Source organism: Athene noctua, chromosome 8, assembly GCF_965140245.1.
Source record: "Athene noctua chromosome 8, bAthNoc1.hap1.1, whole genome shotgun sequence".
In the NCBI taxonomy this organism is placed as follows: domain Eukaryota; kingdom Metazoa; phylum Chordata; class Aves; order Strigiformes; family Strigidae; genus Athene; species Athene noctua.
The window spans coordinates 4,107,083-4,131,685 of record NC_134044.1 but is presented as its reverse complement, the minus strand read 5'-3'; the positions used below and the strand labels follow the sequence as shown (position 1 = coordinate 4,131,685).

General features: G+C 46.3%; 1 protein-coding gene across 6 annotated transcripts; it reads left to right on the top strand.

Annotated features, from left to right (window-relative positions):
• The first annotated feature begins 11 nt into the window (after positions 1-11).
• SAP130 (Sin3A associated protein 130) lies at positions 12-23,660 on the top strand. Of its 6 annotated transcripts, none has more exons than XM_074912090.1 (21): positions 12-268; positions 3,403-3,520; positions 4,444-4,679; positions 5,266-5,424; positions 6,552-6,663; positions 8,148-8,272; positions 9,124-9,248; positions 9,844-9,994; positions 10,234-10,324; positions 10,605-10,709; positions 11,802-11,943; positions 12,226-12,347; positions 14,610-14,912; positions 15,911-16,088; positions 17,350-17,454; positions 18,192-18,553; positions 19,945-20,193; positions 20,499-20,624; positions 21,563-21,666; positions 22,352-22,465; positions 22,729-23,660. In XM_074912090.1, exons 2-21 carry the CDS (start codon positions 3,409-3,411, stop codon positions 22,885-22,887), a joined length of 3,180 nt encoding a protein of 1,059 aa, XP_074768191.1. In that variant the 5' UTR covers positions 12-268; positions 3,403-3,408; the 3' UTR covers positions 22,888-23,660. The 6 variants fall into 6 exon arrangements, with proteins under 6 accessions (XP_074768191.1, XP_074768195.1, XP_074768193.1 ...); XM_074912094.1 differs by lacking the exons at positions 12-268; positions 22,729-23,660 and adding exons at positions 2,421-2,677; positions 21,911-22,043 and having other exon boundaries at positions 22,352-22,466; XM_074912092.1 differs by lacking the exon at positions 12-268 and adding an exon at positions 2,423-2,677 and having other exon boundaries at positions 19,948-20,193.
• Positions 23,661-24,603: the final 943 nt, after the last annotated feature.

Below are 24,603 nucleotides of genomic sequence, written 5' to 3'. Positions count from 1 at the left end.
ATCTTGGGGGACGTCGTGGCGGCTGGCGGTTCCGCTCTCCTCGCCTCTGGCCGCTCGGCGCAGAGCGCAGCTGGCGGGCGGGCGGCAGGGACGTCTCGCCTTCCCCTCCGGGGCACCGCCCCTCCCTGCACCGCCGGCGCCAGGCACTGCGCAGCCCGGAGCCCTCCTCAGCCCGGGGCGGGGGCCGGGTGGCCGCGTCCCGCCGCGCTGCGGCGAGGGCAAGAGCGGCGTCACCGGCGTCCTGCGCGTCCGCGGAGCCGCAGCCCGGGTAAGGCGGCAGGCGGGGCGCGGGCATGTTTCGGGCGAGCTGCCCGTCGCCGCCCATCAAGCCCGGCGATGGGCGGCGAGCGGGGCCCGGCCGGAGCCGCCGCGGTTCTTCAGCAGCGCCCGCCGGAGCAGTGGCTCCGAAAAGCCACGTTTGGGCAGACCTGCGAGCGGGGGACCCGGGAAGAGCAGTGCCGGCATGCCGCGGGCCTGCCACCGTGCGGTCACTCTGGAGAGCCCCGGCCCCGAGGCACCGTCCGTGGCCTGGCCGGCAGCGGGGGTGGTCGAGGCGGCAAGCGGTTTGGGTTCGAACGCTGCTTCGCTGGAATCCCTTCTCCCTTCAGCGACCTCATAGCAGGGCTCTCCTTTGTCACACAGCCCTGCGTGAGTCGGCACGCTGTCACCTGCATCCCAGCACGGGGGAGGGTCCCACATCTTAAAACGTGAGAACAGCCGTGTTGAGTCAGCACGGACCTGTTTGGTTGGAGACTAGGGCCCTACCAGAGCCCTGGGGCACACAGGTGAGTGTAAGGTCAGGGCAAATAGAGCAGTCATTTTTCCAGAACATTTGTGGAGTCTCAGTTTAAGAAGTAGGTGATGCCAGAGGCAAAGGTGGAATCGGTGTTGTTTCTTTCATTAACTGGTCTAGATGCCAACCTGTCCTGTTGAAAGAAATCCCACAGCTTAGTCATGCTGTGCAAGGAACAGCTTCTTTCACCTGCTCACTTGTTTACAGTGTAAATATGAGGTGAGATTGAAAGCAGTATATAGCAGATAAACAGTTGTTCTTTATTCATCAGCTCTATACCTTTTACAGCTCTCCATCAGAACGCCCTCTGAAGCATCCCTTTCCGACCCAAAGATGCCAACTCCATTTAGCCATTCTTCCTGTACTCTGAGTCCGATTATCCTTGCCACATCTTCTGAATGTTTTGTAGCATTGCTATATTTTTGAGCCATGGGGATGCGGGAGCAGAAATGCTCATCTCATTCAAGGGGTATTGAGCCAGAATAAAGTTGGGAGTCCAGCCAGGCAAAGTAACTTTGACAAGTGTAAGCGCAGTGTCCCAGGAGTCAAGGTCTCTGGTAGATGGTTGTCCTGAAGCAGTGTCCCTTCAAAGCAAACCTAACCACTGTCCATCCTTGCCCACAGCTTCCTCAACAACTGTTTGCAGGGTTGTTCACAACACAAACCTGAAGGTTTTGCAAGGCAAAAATAGGGATTACTCAAATGTGATACTGTAACTTCAAGGTTTTCTTTCTGGTTTCATTTTAAATTATTACTAAAACTCTGAAAATGACAGTTGTCTGTCTGACTTCATCTCTGAGCCTCAGGACATAAGGACCTAAATAAGAACAATGTCATGGAAAGTAGTGGTATACAGAGGTGTGTGTAATCAAACATGAGGCAGCCGTGGGCTGGCAGCATCTCAGGGTTGCAACCTGTATTGTCACCAAGGTTTGGGGGTTGGTTCAATTTATTTTTTTCCCCTCAGTCACAGACAGTAGCAAATATTTATGCCAGAGACGAGGGACGTTGGAGTCAGGTATTCACTGATATGATCTGTTTACTTACGAAGTCCCCTTTCCCTGAACACAGCAGGCGCACCACCGCAGAACTTTATCTCCCCGGGGGCCGGCCCCGTGCCAGGCCGGTAGTACGTTCTGCTCGGTTTGTTCTCTGCGCTCTGTGAAGCTTTCCCTGACTCCAAGGCGCTTCCTTGCGTACTTAAGTTTATAAAGGAGAAACGAGAGGAAAACCTCTCCCCAAGACATATCGGCCGAATTATTTCCGCCTCCCAGCCCGCTGTACCTTGGTGCCGGTAGCACGTACCACCGTGCGAAGGGCCGGCTCAGCCCCGCGCCGCTCTGCAGCGGGAAATGGCAGCAATGAGCCGCGGGGGGGTGAAAGGGGCGCGGGCGGGGCCGGGGCGGGGGGGGGGTCGCACGGCCCTGCCTGCGGCACCGGCGGGGGGGGCGCAGGACGGGGTTGGTCTGGCAGGAGGAGCGGGGGTGAAACTCTCGGGGGGGCGGGTGTGGGCTGGGCGCCTGCCCGGAGCCGGTCGGGGCCACGGGCCCGGCCCCGGAGCGGTACGCGGTGACCGCAGCCGGGGGGGCGGGGCCCCGTGTGGCCACGCCCACACCGCGTTTCCTAGGAAACCCCACGGCTCACGGCCAATAGCGCGCCCGGGAAAGGCGCCGCCCCTCCCACTTCTCGCGAGAGCTCTGCGCGCGCGCGGACTACACCTCCCAGCAGCCCCCGGGGGAAGGCTCCCGCAGCCAATGGGCGGGGAGCGCTGGGGGGGTGGGGCTGGCGGAGGCCAATCCGCCGTGGGCAGCTGCGGCGGCGGAAGCGGAGCTCGGTTCTCGGCGGCGGCTCAGCGACGGCTGCCGCGGGGCGTCCCGGGCACAGGTAACGCCGCGGCGGGACGCCCGGCACCGCCTCGCGCCGGTGGGGCCGAGGGCAGGTCCGGAGAAGGGCTGCGGGTTGGGGGGCGGCGGCCGGTGCTACTTCAGTGCGCGGCGGCGGCGGGGGTTGGAGGTCGCGATTGGCGGCAGCGCTGCAGAGCGGGGCGAGCGGCGGCGGCGGCGGAGAGGAGAGACGGGACAGGGTACAGGGGCGGGGCCCTGCGCGGCGGCAGGACCGGGGCGGGAGGTCGGGAAGTGACGGGGGCAGGCCAGGCCAGGCCAGGCGGGAGCAGGGCTGGGGAGGGCCGGGCCGGGCGCTGCGGACCACCCTCGGTGCGGGCAGGAGCGGCCGCGGGCGCCGCCGCGCTCCCGGGAACATCCGGGCCCTGCGGCCCCTCACGGCGGCACGGCAGGGCGGGCCCAGGCGGCACGGCCGGCCCTCATTGGCCAGCGCCGTCCTCCCCGCCATTGGGTCGCCGCCTCGTGAGGTCATTAGTACGGGCGCCCCTCACTGGCTGCGGAGGCCGGCGCCGGATTGGCTCGTGTGGTGGGGGCGCGCCGCATTGGCGCAGGGTTGGCAGCGCCGCCAGCGCCTCGCCCAATGAGAGGGGCGGGAGCGGGGGGCGGGGCCTGCCGGGGGCGTCGTCACCCCCTGGGGGCGGGGCGGGGGGGGTGTCGCCGGTAGCGTGACGTATTGTGACGAAACGTAACGGTCGGCGGTGCCCGCAGGCGGACATGAGCTCGCAGCAGTTCCCCCGCTCTGGCGCGCCGCCCGCTGGCCTGGGACCAGCGCCGCCGCCCATCCCCACCAGCGGCTCCGCCGGGCTCATCGCCCCCGCCGCCACAGGTAAGCGGGCTCCGGGCCCCGCGGGAGACGCACCCTGCCCCGGCTTCCGCCGGCTCCAGGGGCGGGGGGTGATCCCGGGGTCCCTCCCCGTGGTGTGTGTCCGTCCCCGGGTTCTCCGGCGGTCCCCGGCGGTGTGCGGGGATGGGGGTCGCACCGGGGGCGCTGGGTGGGAGGAGCGGGGCGACCCCGCGGGCGCGGGGCAGCCAGCCCGAAAGCTGCTTCGGTCACGAGTGGTAGGAACAACGTGAAAATAAATTTAGTTTCTGACGCTGAAAAGCGGCGTTAGGGCAGAGTTGCTCCTTTTAAGCGTGTTTGCTCCGGCTCCCTGTGCCCCTCAGCAGATCTTCTGCGTATTTTTGGCAGAAGCAGCCATGAGTGAATATGAGAACATCTCATGGAGCTGAAAAGGAGGTGGGAGCCCTGATTCTAGTTCCTGCCGTCCTTGCCAAGATGACAGGTTTCAGCAGGCTACCAGAGGTGGTTGAGGGGATCAGCTTCATTTTAGCGGGGTTTATACTTGTTTTCCAGCTTGATATTCAGATACATAATGTATTAAATTATAATAGTGCCTATTTGATGCAGGACTTTATGGCAGTTACCTACATAATTATGTATTTTTCACTTGAAAGAAAAATAAATCTCTGTTTGAAGAAAGTGTTTAGATGGGCTTCTCAGAGATGACCCCAGGTTGCCTGGCGTGGCAAGGCCTGTCAGTTCTGAGGGGAACCAGCAGAAGCAGTGCCAGAGTTCCTAGGGGTTTTAACACCGGAATATGTTTAAGTGTAAGATTCACTGTAAGAGTGAATTTCTTTTCTTTAGACTGTTTCTGATGTGACATCTCTCACCTAGTGGATCACCAATAAGAACTTGTTAACCTTTATTACCTTTTTCCTCAGAGTTCCCTTTTTCTTTTTTTTTGCTAGTGAGTGATGAATCTAGTCGCGACTCAGAAGTTGCTCCTAGAGAACACATCGGCCCTGGCAGCTCTATACAACCTCGAGAAGAAAAGCAGGAACCAGTGGTGGTTCGGCCATATCCACAGGTTCAGATGTTGACGCAGCACCACCCTGTCCAGTCTGGTGCACCAGTGACAGTGACAGCACCACCAGCACATTTGACTCCAGCTGTCCCACTTTCCTTTTCAGACGGACTTATGAAGGTAATGAGGAGGTTCATGATTCATAGGGGAAAAAATACATACTGCAAGTTAGAGAGTTGAGTAAAAATAAATTACACCAAAGACTTCCCTGCTTCTGTTTCTTAAGCTTTCCTTGCATGCTTTTACTGACTGTATGCTGCCTTGTGTGTTTAGCTGTTCTGTATGATATGCTGAGGACTTCATAGTATCACAGTATTATTTCTGAGGGGGGTGTTTTTTGTTTATATTTTAAGAGTGATTTCAATCAGTTTCTGAAATCCTCCCTTTTTGCTGCAGGAATGGGTGAGGATAACAAATTAACTGTTAATGCCTAGTGTCTGTAGGGAAATACTGTAGTCCTAACAGATTCCACTTGTGGCTCATGCTCTGTTAGATAGAAACTGCATATTTCCAGTACAAAAGATACCCTTTTTTGTCATAAATGAAAATGACCTATATCTTTCTTTTCCAGATACTTAACCATACTTATCCTTGACTTTCTCTCCAGGCTTTGACACACCGCACCCCCCGCCCCCCCAGTTATTTCTGCTTCAACACTGAGCCTCATTTGGAGTTGCCAACGTTTCTCTCTTTGTATTTCTTGTAGCCTCCCTTGAAGCCCACCATGCCCAGTCGGCCCATTGCTCCTGCCCCACCCTCTACTCTCTCAGCTCCCACAAAGGTTCCTGGGCAAGTTACTGTGACCATGGAAAGCAACATACCACAAGCTCCAACAATTCCCGTGGCAACGATCAGTGGGCAGCAGGTCTGATTTTTTTTTTATTGTCTTTTTTTTTTTTTTTCCTGTTCCAGCTCACTGCATGGTCAGATCAATACTAATATTGGTACAGCTGAGGTAGGCTCTTGCAGCAGAAGGGGAGGTAGAGAGAGCAGGCTTCTGCATTCAGTGGCCACTGGTTGTTGGATTGGTTCTGCTTGGAGCATTAAACCTCAGACTCCGTTGTCAGTAGCTCTTTAGAAAGCTGCTGATTTGTTGTAATCATCCAACTGACGTAGCACAGTGAGGCTGTGATAGCAGACCCGTATGCAAAAGCTGCTATGCAGCTGAATCTTTCCTTAAAAGCTCCTGCTGTTTCAGTATCATTTGGAGAATTCCTAGTGTAGCCACACTGCTGGGATTCATCACCACAGTGTTTAGCTCTTCTGGGAGCAGATTAGAAGAGACTGGTAAACAGTTCGTTGTTTTGTAGTGTATTCTTATTAAACCTCTAGTGACAAAATTTGAGGGGAGGAGTGCAGATAATGCTTTAGAAATTTTTTTTCCTCCCTCTAACTTTGACTTCGGAGCCAGTCCTTGTGATTTGACACTACTTTGCCATCGCTCTGAAGTCTCAGGGTTTTGATGTAAACTGCCTTTAGGGGGATTTGAGTTAGGCTGGCTAAGGATGTGCAGCAGATGCAGTGGATTTTTATCTTTATTAATATCCCTGGGAAGTCCAGAATGACAAGAAAATGGAATTAGCTTGTTGCAGTGTTTGCCAGGTTCCCACCATTCTGTTGAGTTTACTGGACAGGTGGTATGAACCTGTGCCTTAAATGTTGCAGATGGCAGAAGGCCGGTCTCTGTGGTTGATGTGTGGGTGACTGCTGGCTGACTGTCGCCCATGTACCAACCAGAAAAATAGATCAGTGAAATAAATCAGTGTTCACATCTTCCACACATTATGTCACCAGGCTCTGTAACTTTATCCTGTAGAAACATCTGCCTCTTTCTACATTCAACATGTAATGCATGCAATGTTTGTACACCAAGTATTTTTATAGAATCTCTTTCTGTCTTTGGGATTTAGATACACTAATAATGTGGCTGTTAATTCTTGTTGACACAGCTCATAGTTTATTTTGGATTTTGTTATTTCTTTAACTCTGCAGGGGCATCCTAGTAACTTGCATCATATCATGGCTACCAATGTGCAGATGTCTATCATCAGAAGTAGTGCTCCTGGGCCTCCGCTACACATTGGAGCTTCTCACCTACCCCGAGGTAAAGATGCAGCTGTGCTATCCCTGCCTTCTGTTTACAGCCTCTCAGGGGAGCTGCATCTAGCCTTCACCTCTGAAATTCTCCTCACTGCTAACACAGTTAATATTTCAGCTGTTAAAACTGCTAGCATAAATAGGTGACTGCTGGCATTTTAAGAATTATGTTGCCTTCAGCCCTTTAGGGCAGGACTGTGTCACGGTGTATAAAATGCTGGCAGATACCAGCATATCTGTTCCTCTAGTTCTGTGCTATTAAAACAGTGAACGCTTTCAAGAAAAATTATACACTGGGATAGACCGACCTGTCCTGTAAAATGTCATAGATGTTCTTGGTTGCAAACCTTGCTCAGCTGAGCAATTGTGAGGTGTATTCTTGTACCCACCTGTCACAGGATCGCTCGTGCATTTTTGTGCATGCTAATGCATCCTCTGGTGTGCATTTGCATTTACCCTTGAGTTAAATGCTGGTGATAACTACAGGCTTTTGACTACCAGGGTTTTGGTTGCTACAGCTTACAAAACAGGAGATCAGCCCCTTTAAAAGAAGCTCTGCGTTCAATACAGTCTGTCCGATTTCTGAATGCAGTTTTACTTTCAAAAGCTTATGGGTTAGGTTTCTAGTTCAACTTTAGATTAATCTGAATTCAAAGTACAATTTATGTGTTTATTTCTTTTCATATTCAATGTCATTTAGTCACTCAAGAAAAATAAATCGATGTGAGTAAAAGTCTAATCTTTTACTACAGTAGGTGGAAGGACTGTGCAGCTTTATTTGTAGCTGAAGTAATATGTAGTGTTGTTCGCTTGATTCTTGTGGGACAGCTGCTACAAACTTTGTATTGTCACTTAGTGTATGGTTTTTCTTCCTGCTCTTTCTCTCAGCTTGAATATTAACTTTTGAGGTAATAATTGCAATTATGTACATCTACAGAAGCTATGCAGTCTAGTCCATCAAATGATTTCAAGGCTATTAGCCTTCTGCAGTAATTTCTTGTGATCAGGAGACAGCAAGCAGTAGACAAATTAATCAAATTGCAGGTTTAAAAGATTATGTTTTTGTTGTTTTGGGTTTTCTTCTACTGCATGTGTATTTTTCTTCTGAACTTCATCAGGTGCAGTGAGATTGTTGTGCTGTGAGGTGACTTATTTACACATTACTTCAGTAATCAAACTGAATTATTTCTACTGAGTTCCATGGCTTGGAATAGAATAAGCCTGAATTTGCAATATAGGGTTATTATAGGGGAGCAAGAAGTATCAATCGAGTCAATTAATTTAGCAAAATACCTACCCTTCCCCACACACTTTTGTGAACTTCCCATATATTTGCAAGCCTTGCTTTTAGACCAGCGTCACCTGAACTGACGTACTTGTGAGATACATTAAAGCTGGAATACATACCAGCTAACGTCAGAGCCTGTCTCTGCAGTCACAATGGAGCCATTTGGGTGCACAGTATTTTAACACACTTGGTTTGCTTCCCAGGTGCAGCAGCTGCTGCAGTGATGTCCAGTTCTAAAGTAACTACAGTCCTGAGACCAGCTTCACAGTTGCCAAATGCAGCTACAGCTCAGCCAGCGGTTCAACACATCATTCATCAGCCAATCCAGGCAGGTAGCAGCCAGGCAGCTCTGCAGCACACTGACCACCAGCTCCAAATTCTTCCTGGCACTTAATTGTAACGTATAACCTGGAACTGCATGTTCACTGGGCCGAGGCTACTGTCAGCTCTCATCCGGTTCTGTTTCTTGGGTACCAGTTTCTAATAGCAAGTAGTGAAATAGTTGTGTTAGTCCTGTGGTTTTATTTCCTTTGTAGAATTGGTGCCAGAAATTTGTTTTTTTTAACTGTCTCCAAAGTGATTAGAATCTGGGAAGAGGATTTAGTTCAGAGGTACTCAAGTTTTAAAGTCTGAAAAGTCTGGTGTGATATGCTCATGAAGATTTATTCTCAAATATATGTATTGATGCAGAATTTTTAAAAATCTCATTTTAATATGCTTCTGTGTATCTCAGATTGTGTGCACATACAAGGAGGAGGTTGTAGATATCATCTCCCTACAATAGTGTTAGTGTTCAGTGTTAGGATAAAGGGTTAAACATCTTTACTTTGTGTTTTCAGTTAGGATCCTGCTGTAATCACCTCTGACCTCCTGTATATACTTGGATCAGGGTTTCTTTTCATTCTGAAGGGAACTGACCTTTGTTTTTTTTCCTAAAGACCTTCAAGGGATCTGGTCTTGTTAACTTTGTTGGTTACCAGTTCCTATGGTACCGATTGTACATGCTTTGAAGACCAGGACAGATCTGCATAGGAACTTGCAGGTCAATTCAGGAGGACTGAAAATGTCTTAGAATGCTAAAACTTAGTGACAAGATGTAGGAAAACCACTTTTAACTAAGTTATTCTCTGAACAGCAGAATTTCTTTTCTAAATGTGTCTCTTTGATTGTTTTTTATAGTCTCGTCCTCCTGTGACAACTTCAAGCACTATTCCTCCTGCTGTGGTGGCAACTGTCTCAGCCACAAGAGCTCAGTCCCCTGTTATAACCACAACAGCAGCACATGCTACAGAGTCCACCCTCAGGTAAAGACACTTTGATATCTACAGTGCTCTCACTTTACAGAGGCCGCAGACAGGGGCAACAATGTGTTAATCATCCACATCTAGAGGATTATCCGCTCTGGGATGGTGTAATACAAAAATATTATATGCTTGCAGAGTGCAAATGCTTTCAGTTCTATGAATAACAGTTACTATAAACGTGAACTGTTGCTCTGTGTTCTGAGAAGGAAAGACCTTAATGAATCAGTTTTGAACTTCTGCTTCCTGGAAAGCAGAGTTTCTGTTGGAGGAACTTGTGGCTGATTTGGCCTATCTTTTTTTATGAAGACACAGTGAAAAATGACACATGAATGTTGAAAAGGCATCCCTTACAGAAAGTCTCTTTTATGGACTGGTAGGAGTTATTGAGAAGTCTGCCCTCATGGTTGGGTACGAAGGGCAGATGGGGACAGAACAGTGTAGTTCAAATTTCTTGCACTGCTTCACCATGTACTTGACAGCAGTGCTCCTTTCACAGAGGAGAGGGGACACCAAGGCCTAATGTGTGTCCCTGTGTTTTATCTTTCTATTTAGTGTCCACATGGTTATCTTCATGATTATTTTTCTTTCTCTCCAGTCGACCCACCCTGTCCATCCAGCAGCACCCACCTTCTGCAGCTATTAGTATTCAGCGGCCTGCCCAGCCGAGGGATACGGCTACTCGGATTACACTACCATCTCACCCAGCTATAGGAACACAGAAGCCACAGCTCCACACCATGGCTCAGGTAAACTGCAAGAAGGAAAAAAACACCACAAAAAATCCCAACCAACTCTTGCTGCTTCTAGACATCTCTTTTGTTTAGAACTTGAGGGCTAAGATTAAAACTGGGAAAAGAGTTCAAGTTAGGTTAGAAATTCATGTTCTTTACAGTCAATGCAACATGATTCCATACTAAGCTATATTTTAACTTGATATATTTTAACAATGTCTTTTAACTTGGAGGTTTTCTTTTTCTTTTCATAGAAAACCATTTTCAGTACTGGTACTCCAGTGGCAGCGGCAACAGTGGCACCTATTTTGGCAACCAATACCATTGCTTCAGCAACCACAGCCGGTGAGTAGTCATAATGCTGTTGTGAGGAGTGGTTTTCATTGTTGCTTTTTGTTGGTTTTTTCCTCCTTGGAGATGGAACCTGATTACTTCTGAGGAATTCTTGATTTATGGTAAAGACTACATTTGGAAGTGCATGAGCAGACTTCAGAAAACAAATTACTGGGTTTTTCAGGGAGGTTGTCTGGGATGGGGTTTTTCCCCCTCTTTGTTTGGATATAGACATATTGGTGTGATAGGGCTCCATAGAAAGATTTTGTATGTGTTTCTTTTTTTTCTTTAGGTTCTGTGTCTCACACCCAAGCGCCTACAAGTACCATTGTCACCATGACAATGCCCTCCCATTCTTCCCATGCTACAGCTGTCACCACCTCAAACATCCCAGTTGGTGAGTGATTTCAGTTTTAAGAAGAGTGACTGATGCTTCGATTTTTTTATTTTTTTTTTAATTTTTATGGTAGCAGTGTTTGTGCATGTTAGCAAATTAAGGAGGGGAAGAAAATCAGGTCAAGCTGGGAGAAACCAATTAACAGGTCTGCTGTGGCATAACTTTTTAATAGCAGGAAGAAATAGATGTTCTAGGAGGAGTAAGTAATAAAATGACTCATTAACTTAATTGAATTTTTAGACAAACTTGGACCTTTTGGCATTTCAGAACCTGCATTGTATATACTAGAAGTTGTAACTGCTTGGTGATAGAATATGGCTTTTATAGTTGATTTTGTAAGTTATTTCCTGTGTTTCTTGGGGCATTTAGGTGTAGCCTAGTCGAGTTTGATTAGTGTGTTAATTTGGATTTAAAACACTAATGTCTAAAGGTGGGAATTTTATTTGCCTGGAATCTGCCAGAGATGTTTCCAACAGAAATGCATAAATTTCTTTCTGTTCATCTCTGATTTCCTGCTGACCTCTTTCTTGTTCTTTTGAGATCTTGTAATGTCTTTCCCTACCATAAATTTCCGAGGAGTAAAGTTATATCTTCATGCATCTGTGTTTCCTGTAAAGCTTTTGTAGGTGTTCCCTTTCTTTTGTTTGCCTCTGTCTGTGTATACTTGTCTGCCTTGATCTTGTTTATCTTGATCTCTGTCAAATTGTACTTTGAAAACCTGTATAAATAAGTTTGTGGCAGCAGAATGGATTGGGCTGTTGCTAACAAAAAAAAACCCCGACAAACCCCTTATTTGAGCAGTGGAGTAATTTACTCTGTTAGCAAATATAATTTAAATACGCATTTCTAGTATCTACCCTTTCTGGTATAAAAATTGATGAAAAATGCTTAGTTTCCCTTGTTCTTTCTGCCTGTTGAGGAAACCTGTCATCACTGTGGATAGGAAATCATCTGGGGATGGGGTGGGGTTTTTTGGGTTGAAGGGAAAGGGAGTATCATCGAGGTTTTTTCCAGGAGAATTAATCTTGCTTTTGCAGTGTTTACCAACTTTTTCTTTGACTGTCAACTGATTACATGTTTGTCTTTATGCAGCTAAAGTGGTTCCTCAGCAAATCACACATACTTCTCCCCGGATCCAGTCTGATTACACAGCAGAGAGGAGTAACCTCATACCCCTCTCTAGTCACCGGGCGTCTCCAAACCCAGTAGCAATGGAAACCAGAAATGACAACAGGTGGGGAAATAACGGCTCTGTGATGAGAGTGTGTGTGAGTAGGTTTTGAGTGCCTTGCTGATTTTCTAAGTTCTGATATGCTGGAAATAATGTGTTTAAAAACCTAGTGGAGGGGGGATTTTGTAGTTTTGAATTAATCATGATAGTTGAGATACTTGATAGTTTATGACGGATGAGATCGCAACACTCAGGGGTGGTCCAAAGGCAGGGGTTGAAGATGAACTGTTGTTGTTCATCTGTGTAATACTTGTGTGTAATACTTGCTCTCTTTGATGCCTGTAGGCAGTCGGTGCCTGTCCAGTTCCAGTATTTCTTACCAACGTACCCACCCTCTGCCTATCCCCTGACTGCACACACCTATACGCCCATCACCAGCTCCGTGTCCACCATTCGCCAGTATCCAGGTAAGACCAGCTTCGGGACAGGCTGACTTGGACCCTTTGTTCAGTTGTAGCTTACTTATGAGCCATAGTGATGGCAGAAGCTCAGCAGCTTTTATGCTGGATTCAGACAGCTTGTCACAAAAAGTCTTTGACAACTTGGCTGAGGGGAAAACCTATGGGCAGGGGGTATTGAACTACTTCAGAGGCCTGCTGTACAGCTAATAGTTTCTTGGGAGTTTCACATTTGATATCCAGGGGTTTGCATCTCTCTAAGTAAGCTTTTCATTGTACAAATCAAAACAGTTCAGCTCCTTCAAACCAAACCAGCTCTTTGAGACATCTTTGTTCCCTGGTGTTGTGACAAGCCATTTTTAATCTCTTTCCACATGAGTGTACAATTTGAGAGAGAAAACTGAACCAAAAATGGAAAAAATAAACTGCATTGCATACTTTTGCACTAGCGTTCCATTTTAAAAAAATGGAGCAATGAGTGTGTTTGAACTGTTGCAGTAATCTGCAGTCAAAGAGCCATGCGTAAATAGTCAACCCCAGTTGTAAGTTGTGTCAGGCTTTGAGGTGGGCTTCAGGATGTCCCTCTCAAAAGGGACAGAGAAGCTTGTTTTGCACTTTCCTGCACTTTGGGTGAAGGTTTTAAAGGAGAAAGTGCAGGTGAGTGGTGATACTTGCTGTTGGCAGCTGTGGTTGAGGGGGAGTTACAGAGCCCCTGACAGAACATGATTGCAGACTGCCAGGGGTTCCAGTTTTGGTAACCCAGGGGGGTGATGGTAGGCTAGTGCTAATTTTTAGAAAAGCAGACGTAGGCTCTTCATCAAGAGCTCACTGACAGAGACATTTTGCTTGTTAAATTGACTTGAAGCATCACTTGAAGGTATAAATTATGGCAGTAACTGGTGACAACTCAAAGCAGAGGATTCACGGTATCAGGAGGGACACGCACCTGTGCTGAACACAGCCAGGTGAGGGCTTAGATAAAAGTGAAGAGGAGACTTTTTAGAATATCATTGAGATAAGGAGAATTAATGAAGAATTTTGAGGAAAAATGCTGGCTTTGACTTTCCAAATGGTAGTTGTGTTTTATATAGCTTCCAAAAAGGAATTTGTTGCATAGAAAGTTCTGCAGCATAAGGTGTTCCACTAAAAGCATTAACATGCCATACTTTATACGGAGGCCATTTTCAGGGACCTGGTGACGGATTTCAGGTTTTTGACAGCTGTTTTTAGAGTGTCTTGTCAGCACAAGAACTTGATCGAAATCCTGTGACAATGACAAAAAGAGCTTGTTCTGCGATGAGAGGGCTCTCCATTGTTAGCAAACAAGTCCATTGTTGGCAAGTTTACACTTGCATTCTGTGTATGGCTGCAGAAATCGTGCTATTGTTCTGTAAAGACCGGAAAGCTGGAGATCCAGAACTGCAGGTAGTCTAACCGTATTTAAGTGCTGCCTGGGAGATGCACGGTGTGCCCCACAGGGGATCTGAAAAGATGGAAACAAAGTTGCTTACAGCTGTAAATTCAAATGAATGAGTTGGAGTTCTCAGAGCAGGTGCTTCATTGGCAACATTGTTCTGCCACAAAAAGATTTTGTGTTCATTTGAGCTGTGGGATCCAGCCTCTAATTACAAGCCCTGTTCTGAGCCAGAGAAGATAATTCTCACAACAGTTTGTGCACTTGCACTAAGGAAATTTTTCAATGATTATGTGTCTGGGGAAAGGGGATAGGGAAGTGAGCCCAGTTTTAAGGTGCTTACACTTGAGTCTTCACTTTCTCTGCTTGCTTTTGTACAGTCCAAGGTTTGGAGTCTTTTAATTGATGTAATGATAAGCTCTGTGGAAAGACAGTCCTTTGAAAAGAAATGGCTTAGGCTGCTGGTTTATTGATATTTTTTTTTTTTTTTTTTTTTTTTTTTTTTTTTAGCAGGGAAAATGCCAAGTGTTGGTACTTTCAAACACTGTAAAATAAGATAGTGAGCAAAAATAGTGCATGGCTTTCTGAGACTGGAAGCTGGGTACAGAAGGGTAATTAGAGTCTAAAAGTAGAGTTAAACTTGATCTTTTCTCTTTTGTTGCAATTAGAAGTAGAAACTGGAATGGAAATAAACAGTAACGCTTAACTCTTCTGGCAGGCAACCTGTCCCCTCCACTCCCAAATTTACTACTGCGACAAGCAGTAGTTAATTTCTCAAAGCAGAATAGCCTTTGAAAGTCAGGGTTTGCGGGAGAGGTGCTGGGCGGGCGTGACGAGGTGTCTGTTGCTGCTCCCAGTTTCAGCCCAGGCGCCCAACTCGGCCATCACGGCGCAGACCGGCGTGGGCGTGGCCTCCACCGTCCACCTCAACCCCATGCAGCTGATGACCGTGGACGCCTCTCACGCCCGTCACATCCAGGGCATCCAGCCGGCGCCCATCAGCGCGCAGGGCATCCAGCCCGCGCCAATCGGCGCGCAGGGCATCCAGCCCGCACCAATCGGGGCACAGGGGCTCCACCCCGCGGCGCCGATTGGCGCGCAGGGGCTGCAGCCCGCACCAATTGGGGCCCAGCAGCCGCCAGCTGACACCAAGACTTCAGGTAAGAGCAACCGGCCAAGTCCCTGCCTCGGCCTAGGCAGCCCGGCCCAGCCGCTCTCCGGATTAACTCACGTTTTTCCTTTGACTCACGAGCCTGTTACTGCCTCTGTGCTCCTGTAGTGGACGCTAAATACAGTCATACACGTCTTCTCCCAGCAAAATATTTTTTACCTCTTTATTAATTTACTTTTCCTGAGTGTACCGGGTGGAGTGTGTAGGTAGCCTTGAATAGGTTACTTCAGTGGAAAAGACTGGTAGTGCCTGAGTTTAAACAAGTCTCTTCCATAAGGCCTTGTGGAAAAAGTCATTTACAAGTAAATGGTCTTCTCCAAACCGCTCCAGCTATACATTAAATCACTGTAGCAGTTAAAATATGGCCGTTGGTAACCTGATCTTGGACTGTGATAGAAACCATGTTTCATTAAAAAATGATTGGTCTGATGAAGCCCCACCAACTTGCTGAAGAAATGGGATGTGGTATCCAAGAGAATGTGCTGTTGCAGAGCTGGCAGACATACTGTGTGGTGACCTCCTGGCTGTCTAAATGCTCTGCTTCAGTCAGTTGGCCAAACAGGCTTTGGCAGAAGGTCAGAACATAAACACAGCTGATGGTGCTTCCTTACAAGTGGCATGTATTGCCACGTAGACTCTACCGGGAGTGTTACTCTGTTGACCCAGTTGTGTTGGTGATCTCCCTAGCAATTTCTGTGTTTTCCCTTCCTTCTGGAAGTGATTATTTCCCTAGCAGCAGTTGTTAGGCAGGAGATGGTTTCCATCTTCCCTGCAGAAGGTTCAGTGATCAGATTGCTTGTATCAGAGGTGCTGCTTACAGAACAGTCTGAAAGCACTGCAGGTGAAGACTGAGGAAGTCAGAAGAGAGCATGGACAACATGTGCTCTGCAAACACCTCCTTTGTCATCAGATTTCCTTAAGTAACTGCCGATTTTTCTTCTCTGTATCTGTTCTTCTCTCTGCTGTGTCAATGTCCATCCTTCCCAGCAGTAGTCTTGGCAGATGGAGCCACCATTGTAGCCAATCCTATTAGCAACACATTCAACACAGCTTCTGCAGCAACTACAGTTGTGCAAACCCACAGCCAGAGTGCCAGTGCCAGTGCACCAGCCCAGGGCTCTTCCCCGCGCCCAAGCATCCTCCGGAAGAAACCAACCACAGATGGGTGAGTAGAACTGAAGATGACACATGAATGACACTTCTGGGCAATCTAGCCCAGCTAAATGAAATCATTTCAGTGGAGATAAAAAGTTCTAGCACATTATTCAGTCAACAGTGGTTATGAGTAACCTGCTGATCTGTGAAACGCACTTCTTTTCCTCCCCCAGGGTAGGATATAGTTTTCTCTTACTGTCAGCAATAAAATGAGAAGAAGGAAAGTTTGTCTCTAGCTCTTGAAAATGACCTTTTGAGGGAAAGTGGATTTGAGGCTTTCTTGCTTAGTGTTATAAAAACAAAGAGCTCATAATCTACTAAAATTAGAATTCTGTGCTTTGTCTTCAGTGCTTTTCTTGGAAGAATATGTGGATGAATAGAAAGGATAGGATTAGTACCCTGCTGTGAAATCTGATTAGGAAAAAGGGAGGGAGTAACTTAAACTCTCAAAATATTTTATGTTGTCTAATTTTAAATGCCTTAATAAAGAGGCAAAAGACAGCTTTAGAATTAACAATGCATTTCCTCCCAACTAATGACTGAAAACATTTGGAACTGATGTGTTCTATGAGACTAAAATTGTGTACGTTTTTTTTATTTGGGTGGAAAGCTTTTATTAAGGCAGAGAAACTGCAGGCTGTAAAACTGAAGAAGAAAATAAAGCAGCAGAGGTAGATCACTCAAGAATGTTTCCATTTGAGAGGTTGATTATTTTGGACAATTTGACTTTTAGCTCCACAAGAGACTGAATAGTCTCTAAAATACTTCTCTGCGTTCAGCCTTGTGCTGCCTGACATCCACATTTAGGGCTTGAGGTCTTGGAGTCAGGCTTTGACACAGTGTAGCCCAACTAAATGAAGCAGATGCCTGTCTGAGCACTGTTTAGTTCCAGGTGACTTGCTCAGTCTTGAAATAGCAGAGGACAGTGGCATGACCAGACCTCCCTTTGTGCAGTATTGGAGCCTGGCACTCTCAGTAGGATGCTCTGTCTGGCAGGATAAAAGTAAAGCTGGCAGTCTTGGTGAAGCCCCAAATGGGAGTGAGACTAGGCCGAAGCAACTAATCTTTTATCTTTAAAGAAGGTAAAACATCTAATTTGGAAAGTAAAATGAGACTCTTCCTGTAGTGAATCAGTTATACTGAAGACAGAGCACAGTGGTACAGCTGTAACTCCTACTCTGGTTTGGGCAAGAGAGGGTTGATTCCTTTGCTCTCAGTGGTATTTGTCTTTGCATCAGGGAAGTTGTTAGATCTGTCTGTCTCTCTCACAGGCTAGCAGTCCGGAAAAGCTTAATTCCCCCTCAGCCACCTGAAGTAGCTAGCACACGTGTCGAGAGTACTATGCGAAGCACATCTGGATCACCAAGGCCTGCTGGGTAAGACTTTAGGAAAAAAACCAACTGCATCATAATAGTTTCATTATATTTGTTTGATTTGTAGTCTTTGGCTATCAGAGTGCTTTCTTTTGGGGAAACTTAATCTGTTTTGAATTTGTCAGTGTAACGACTTAACAGACTGGACTAGCTTTGCTGTTGTGAAGCTGAGGCAGTAGCCTTTTAAAAGACATGGTTTATGAGCTTTCACAGAAACAAAAAACCCTCTGCTGTGGTAAAGGATAGGCCTCAACTTTTTTCTACACCGCTTGGAAATTAATGCTGAAGAAAGATAAATGGAGCTTCTATCTTGCTTCATTGGATTTCAGTGGCTTTACGGTTTATTGTTTTATAACTGTCAGCCACGGTGGGAGCTCTTGCTCTCACATGAGGGAAATGGGGGCCAGTACAGCTTTGGTTAAAAGTTCCGCTTGTCTGCATTCTGAAACTGTCTTCATCCTTTTACAAGTTACCTGGAATTAGTCATGAGATTTGCTTGTTGAAGTGGAAGAAAATAGCATCTATGATACATACAAAGGATTAGAAAGGGAGTGGAGGAGAAAATGTAGCTGCGGCGACAGGTGTCTCCTGTTGTTAAAGGCATTACTGAGGCAGGTGTTACTTGTGGGTGCGGGAAAAACTGGACGGTCTGAGCCCCACTTGGCTCGTTCATTTTGTGCTAGGTGGCCATGACTGAGCTGCAGTTAACTTCAGTTTGTTTTGCTTTTTTTACATTACAGTGCCAAGCCAAAACCTGAAATTCATGTGTCCATGGCCACTCCGGTCACTGTGTCTATGGAGGCCGTGTCTAACCAAGGCGGCGAGCAGCCCACCATTGCAGTTCCCCCTACTTCCCAGCAGCCCCCCTCTGCCATTCCAACAATCATCGCAGCGGCCAGTCCCACTTCGCAGCCTGCAGCAGCGCTGTCCACCATTCCAGGAGCTGTCCCGGCTGCTCCACCAACTTCTACCACAATTGTGGCAGCACCCGCTCCTCCATCAACCATGAGTGGTGCCCTGTCAGCAGTGCTGGGTCCTGCGGTACCAGAGATAAAAATCAAAGAGGAAGTGGAGCCTATGGACATCATGCGACCAGTATCTGGTAGGTGGTTGTTAATCATCAGATTGCTGCTTTTGTTGTTGAGTGGAGAAATTAGGAGGATTTCAGCGTGTCTATCCTGCAAATGAAATGACATCTCTTTCGTGGTAGCACAGAACATTAGTCAAAGGCTTTCCATATGCCTTTGTTACTCATAAAGTTCTTCCTTGCCTTCTCCCTAATAAACCATTAAATCACTTGTTATTGTGACTGCTTTGTTCATGTTCAAATGCTCCAACTCCAAAGAGTCCGCCTGAGTTCCTTGCTTAAAACGCACACACTCAGTAGCAGCACCAATATATTATGGATCAGCTCAGTCAGTTTCAGTTTTCTCACAAATCCTACTGTTCAGTTCCAAGGGCCTTTCTTGTATATGAAGAATTAGTGACCAGAGTAAGACTTCATAGGGCCCTGCTGTGATTCATGGATATTTTTCTCTAGAACTTTTTAAAATATTCATTGTATTGCCTTACTTATCCAGCTTGGCCATAGCTGCTATCATGATCAGTAAAATTCAGATCCTCAGGGACCTCCTGTCAGGCACTGGACTGTGGCAAAATGATATGAATGCATCCCGTGTTCCTAAGTCTCAGAGTTCTGTTTTAGTTGTTGGTTTTATCATTCTCCTTAAAGCTGTACATTATCTTGTGATGGAAGAAGCTGCTTGCTACAGGTGTCCCTGGAGCACAGGCAGATAGCATTATATCTTGCTGTTATATCTTCAGGGTGCTCTTGTCTCTTACGGGCAGTTGTGGGTATGCCAAATTGTCAAGAGAGCCCATCCCAGAAATTTTTTGCTGCACCTGGGTCACAGCTGGTTGAGCTTTTTCCCTCCGAATGGCAAGGACTGTTCCCTCAAGCTACCTGCCGCTCCACTGCCCAACCTCAGAGGTTTGTGTGCAGTAACCTGCTGATGCAGTGCTGCTGACTTGGCAGTAGACTCTTGGGAGGATATTGCAGTCCCGATCTGATAGCGCTGTGACTCTGCGAGAGGAAAGGGACTTGCTTCTTACTGACTGTGACCCATGCTGGCGTACGTACAAGGGTATCTTTTTTTACAGTAACTCAAGACGGATGCTAGCATGGATTCCTTCTTGTGGCATCAAACTAACATAAGCTTCAAATATGAAGGAACTAAGGGACACGTCTCTTCTTTCATTCTTTTCTGCTTTTGTATATGAGACACTAAAGATCTTAGCGTATAGACTTGTCCTAGCAATTGCTGCTGGTTTAGTATCTGGCTGACTACACATACAGAGCTGACGTGCTCATACACTTCACGCTCCTCGCAGTGCGCTGAAACAGGAACTACTGTTGGAGGTAGTGTTCAGTGTTAGTCTGTTACCTTTACACCACTAATGGCTTGGGCTATTCTCCTCTTTCTTTCCTCTCAGCAGTCCCTCCTTTGACTACAAGCACCGTGTCTCCATCTTTGGCATTGCTGGCCAACAACCTGTCAATGCCTCCAAGTGATTTGCCACCTGGTGCCTCCCCGAGGAAGAAACCCCGTAAGCAGCAGCACGTCATCTCCACAGAGGAGGGGGATATGATGGAAACAAACAGCACCGATGATGAGAAATCCACTGCCAAAAGTTTGCTGGTGAAGGCAGAGAAGCGAAAGTCTCCTCCAAAGGAGTATATAGGTAATGTCATCTCTGATGCCTTTTTTCATATTCAAGCGTCTGTATTTTCTCTTCCATTTTGTTTCTCAGAGAAGGTGCTTTGTCATTCTTCTGCTTCCTAAATATAAATAATACAGAATCCAAGTATCTGTTCCTCAGCACTTTCTGTATAGTGATGTTCAGGGAGAATGACCTTCCTCAAAACATAGAGCATCGTTTTGTGTGAGGTGGTAACTCCAACAGAAGATCAGTAAGCACTGTGTCACACTGATCTCCTTTCACCTGCATAATTATAATAATACAGTTCTCCCTGGATCCTTTTCTAGATGAGGAAGGTGTAAGATACGTCCCTGTGCGCCCAAGGCCGCCTATCACGTTGCTCCGTCATTATCGCAATCCTTGGAAAGCTGCTTACCACCACTTTCAGAGATACAGTGATGTCCGGGTAAAAGGTCAGTCTGCTTCTTGTAGTCTGACAGTTTTGTTCATCTGGGATGAACCACCCCAGCGTACCCGTGAAGGGTGTCCTAGGAGCGTTCTTAGCTAGCGGGTGGTGATAGACAGTCCCACGCAAAGGTTTTGGTTGCAAATTGGAAAACAAGGGTTGATCGAGTGAGCTAATGACTTGCATTAGCTGGATGTTGCCTAGATCTCTCCCACGCTCAAGATAAAGTAGGAAAGAAGGGAAGGACACTACACAGAATTCACTATAATTTTGTAAAAGTCATACAGTTATTGAGAAATCTATTCATGTACAGTGATGGAAACTTACTATAAGTCATCTTTAAAGAAGTGACATGCTGCAGTGATATGCTACCGTTTAGTTCTCTGATTTTCTTACTACCTAACAAACTTGCCAGTTTAATCAAAACCATTATAGATTGAGCATAACTAGTCTTGTCAACTAACAAATGGGCTTTTAAGGAGGGTTTTTTTCCTAATATGAGAAAATAAAGATCAGATACCATTTTTTAAGCTTTTTAGCTAATACCTTAGAAGTTTTAAGCAGATTGGGTTTTCACAACTGTAAATACATCATGGAGGGGGTACATATGTATTTCAGTGGTAAAGAATGGCCCTTTTACTTTTTCATGCAGGATGTTTGAAACACTGAGCACTACATCCTTTAGATGGTGATAAAAATGTGATTTTTTTCTTTTTTTTTTTTTTTTTTTTTTTCTGGCAATATGGACAACCTGTTAATAAGCAAGAGCAGCGGTCAAATACCTGTCAGATGGGTAGTGATTTTCCTGTCTGAATCCAGCCATTGCTCATTATCATTTCTTAGGATGTATGGAGACCAGGATTTGGGTTAATGTTTTTGTTTGAGAAGAGAGGCCTGGGGAACTCCTGAATTGGATTAACCTGTCTTTGTATTTCCTGGCGACAGAAGAGAAGAAGGCTATGCTACAGGAGATTGCCAATCAGAAGGGTGTATCCTGTCGTGCACAAGGGTGGAAGGTCCATCTCTGTGCGGCACAGCTGCTACAGCTGGTAGGTGAATGGGGCTTGCCAGCTTCCTACGATGTGGGGGAACACGGCGTGGTGTAAGACAGGAGGATGTTTTTACAAACTCAGTACATGGTCATCTGACGTTGGGATACCATAAAGGAGCTGGTGTGTAGTGCCCAAAGGGAGTGGGAGTGCTTTCCACTTTCTCAGGAATGTGGCGTAAGTGGCTTGGAAACTTAGAGTGTTGATTTTGATCCAGACATAAGAGCTGATGTATTTTGTACAGATGATCAAAATTGGCAACTCCCTCCTGCTGATGCACAGGTCTGAAGAAGCGTCTGTTTGGGATGGTGCGGCTGATCTGAGGAGGCAGCACTGATCCACATTCCTGGATGCTTCTGTTTCAGGTTGGGGGTGAGGTAGGTGCTTTGCATTCTAGCACCAAACTCCCCAAAACCTCTGCATTCCTGGAATAGTATTGCGAGAAATAGGGGAAACAGTTCTGGTTAGGATCCATGTTTGTTCAGAAGTGGAGCAATCCTATAAATAGAATGTTAGTAAGAATGATAGTGCCACACTCTACGTTAGAGGCTCCATCTTCTGAATTACTAACATGAGCAGCTGAGAGGGGAACGGATTATCATTTTATCTGTGTAGCTTTCTTAATGTGGGCAAATGTTTGTTGGCCCAGCAGTGAGCCTTCTCATGAAGTGCTAATGTCTTTTAGACAAACCTGGAGCACGATGTGTATGAGAGACTGACTGCCCTGCAGGAGGGACTCATTCCCAAGAAAAAGGCAGCGACCGATGATGACTTGCATCGAATCAATGAGCTGATACAGGTAGGTGCCTGGGGCCTCTCAACCCAGCAGAACTGCTTTACCCTTAATTACACAATATCCTGCTGCGGTTAGTAGGAGCTAAAGCTGGCTTTGAAAAAAAAAAAACAAACCCAACCAACCAAACAAAAAAAAACACCCCAAAAATCCGATAGGTACACTTCTTGTGTTTCCAGTGTCATCAGTTACAAGTGGTATCAGGAAAAGGTGCAGGGATTGCTTAGACCAGACAGTCTGCTCTTAATGACGACGGTGTTTCATTTCAGGGGAATATGCAGAGGTGTAAACTTGTGATGGATCAGATCAATGAAGCTCGAGACTCCATGCTAAAGGTCTTGGATCACAAGGATCGGGTTTTGAAGCTTCTAAACAAGAATGGAACTGTCAAGAAAGTGTCCAAATTAAAGCGAAAGGAAAAGGTCTAAAGCCAGAATAATGACTCTGGAAATGGAGAACGTGTACAGAATGGAGCTGAACCTTTTTGTAGTTTGGGTTTATTTTTAAGCAGAGCATCTGAATAAAAAGGATGAGTTTAGGGAACAGATGGACATGTGAAGCCTGTTGATCTGAAGGGATTGTCACTGATGTGTCATAACGAACAAAGATTTCTCTCAGGCTCATCCCTTTTTAAAGTCTTTTCAGTCCCATTTTGTTTAACCCTCCTGATGTGTCAGTGCCTACTAATTGGATCTAGTGATGCAGTGTGTGGTGGACAGTGCTCTTCTGTTCCGCAGCTTGGGGGTAAGTGTACACACGGTGTGTGTGCACTCGTAACACAGGAGGTTCTGCAGGGCCCCCGGGAGGCTGACGTACAGCTATCGACCCAGACAGCAGCCGTGCTTCAAAGCGGTGAAAATGACACCGCTTTCAGTTACCCCATTCAGTTCTTGTTCTTCTGACCTTCCAGTGTCTCAAGTAGCCTTCTTAAACCAGTTCCACTGCACTAGGAGATCTGCCACATTCAGAATCTCCAATGGCTCGGAAGTCCTAGCTGTCAAGTTGAAAAAAAAAGGAAAAAAGTGGGGGGGAAAATCATTTCAAAGTGGTTTTGTAGTGTCTGTGTGTGTGTGTGTGTCTATGTTGGTGCTCTGGGATACTTGTTTTGAAGTACCTCTCGCAACAGAGGGCTTCCTGTAGCTGGTGTAATGTTAATTGTATGTACCACATACATCCTGAAAACATTAATAAAGGACTTGGAGGTTTTTGTATGTGAGCAGTTTGTATACCTTTATACTAGTGAAACCATTCAACCTGTAAACCGAAAAACAAGATAAAGCCTTGAAAGAAGCATTTTGGGGAGAAGAAACAGAATGCTGGAAAGTAGTCAGCCTCTTGTGCTGCAGAGGGAAGGATAACTTCATTCACATTTCAGCTCCTAAAGGTGCAATATGGATTGTCCGCCATGTAACCTTAATGTTTCAGAAAGGTTGTCAAATCTGTTAATTTTTAGTCTCCTCGGCAGGAGGCTTAGTTTCATTAACTAATTCAGCCTTAAGAATACTTTTTTTATCCTCATCCAGTTATAGGGCTGTTGTCTTGACTTTATCAGAAGTTTGATTAGAAAAAAATGGCATTTAATTCCTCATTTGATTTTTTTTTTTAACTAGGGTAGTAAGTACAATTCACGCTTTTTAACACCTGCAAAAACAATGTATTTCAGATTTATCTGGATAGCAGTCTCATTTTTTCATATTAGCTTGATTTTAAAGTAAAAACACTTTAAGAGACAATTCTAGTATAATGATACTATAACTTTGGTAATAGGAAAGTTATGATAATTGCTTGTTAATTTCCTTGGCTAGAAGAAAGAAAACATCAAAATATCCCTACAGTTTTAGAAGCCTGCAAGGAGTGCGTGCATACATGTCTATGCTGAAATGGAAGAGACTTGGGCACAGCGCAAATTAAAATGCGGGACTTAAGACCTGAGAAGGTGGGAATCAAATAAACTGCTGCTTATCAACTTGTATTTCTGGTGCTTCAGGATGCTGTTTAGCATTGTTGACAAAGAGCTTCTGGATAAAATCCAAGGCATTACCAGCAAAGGGTGAGGTATCTGGCGAGGAGGAAGGGAGGGAAGGATTCTTTCAAGGACTGCGGAAGTTAAAATATGCTCTTAATCCCTTCTTCTAGGCTATTCT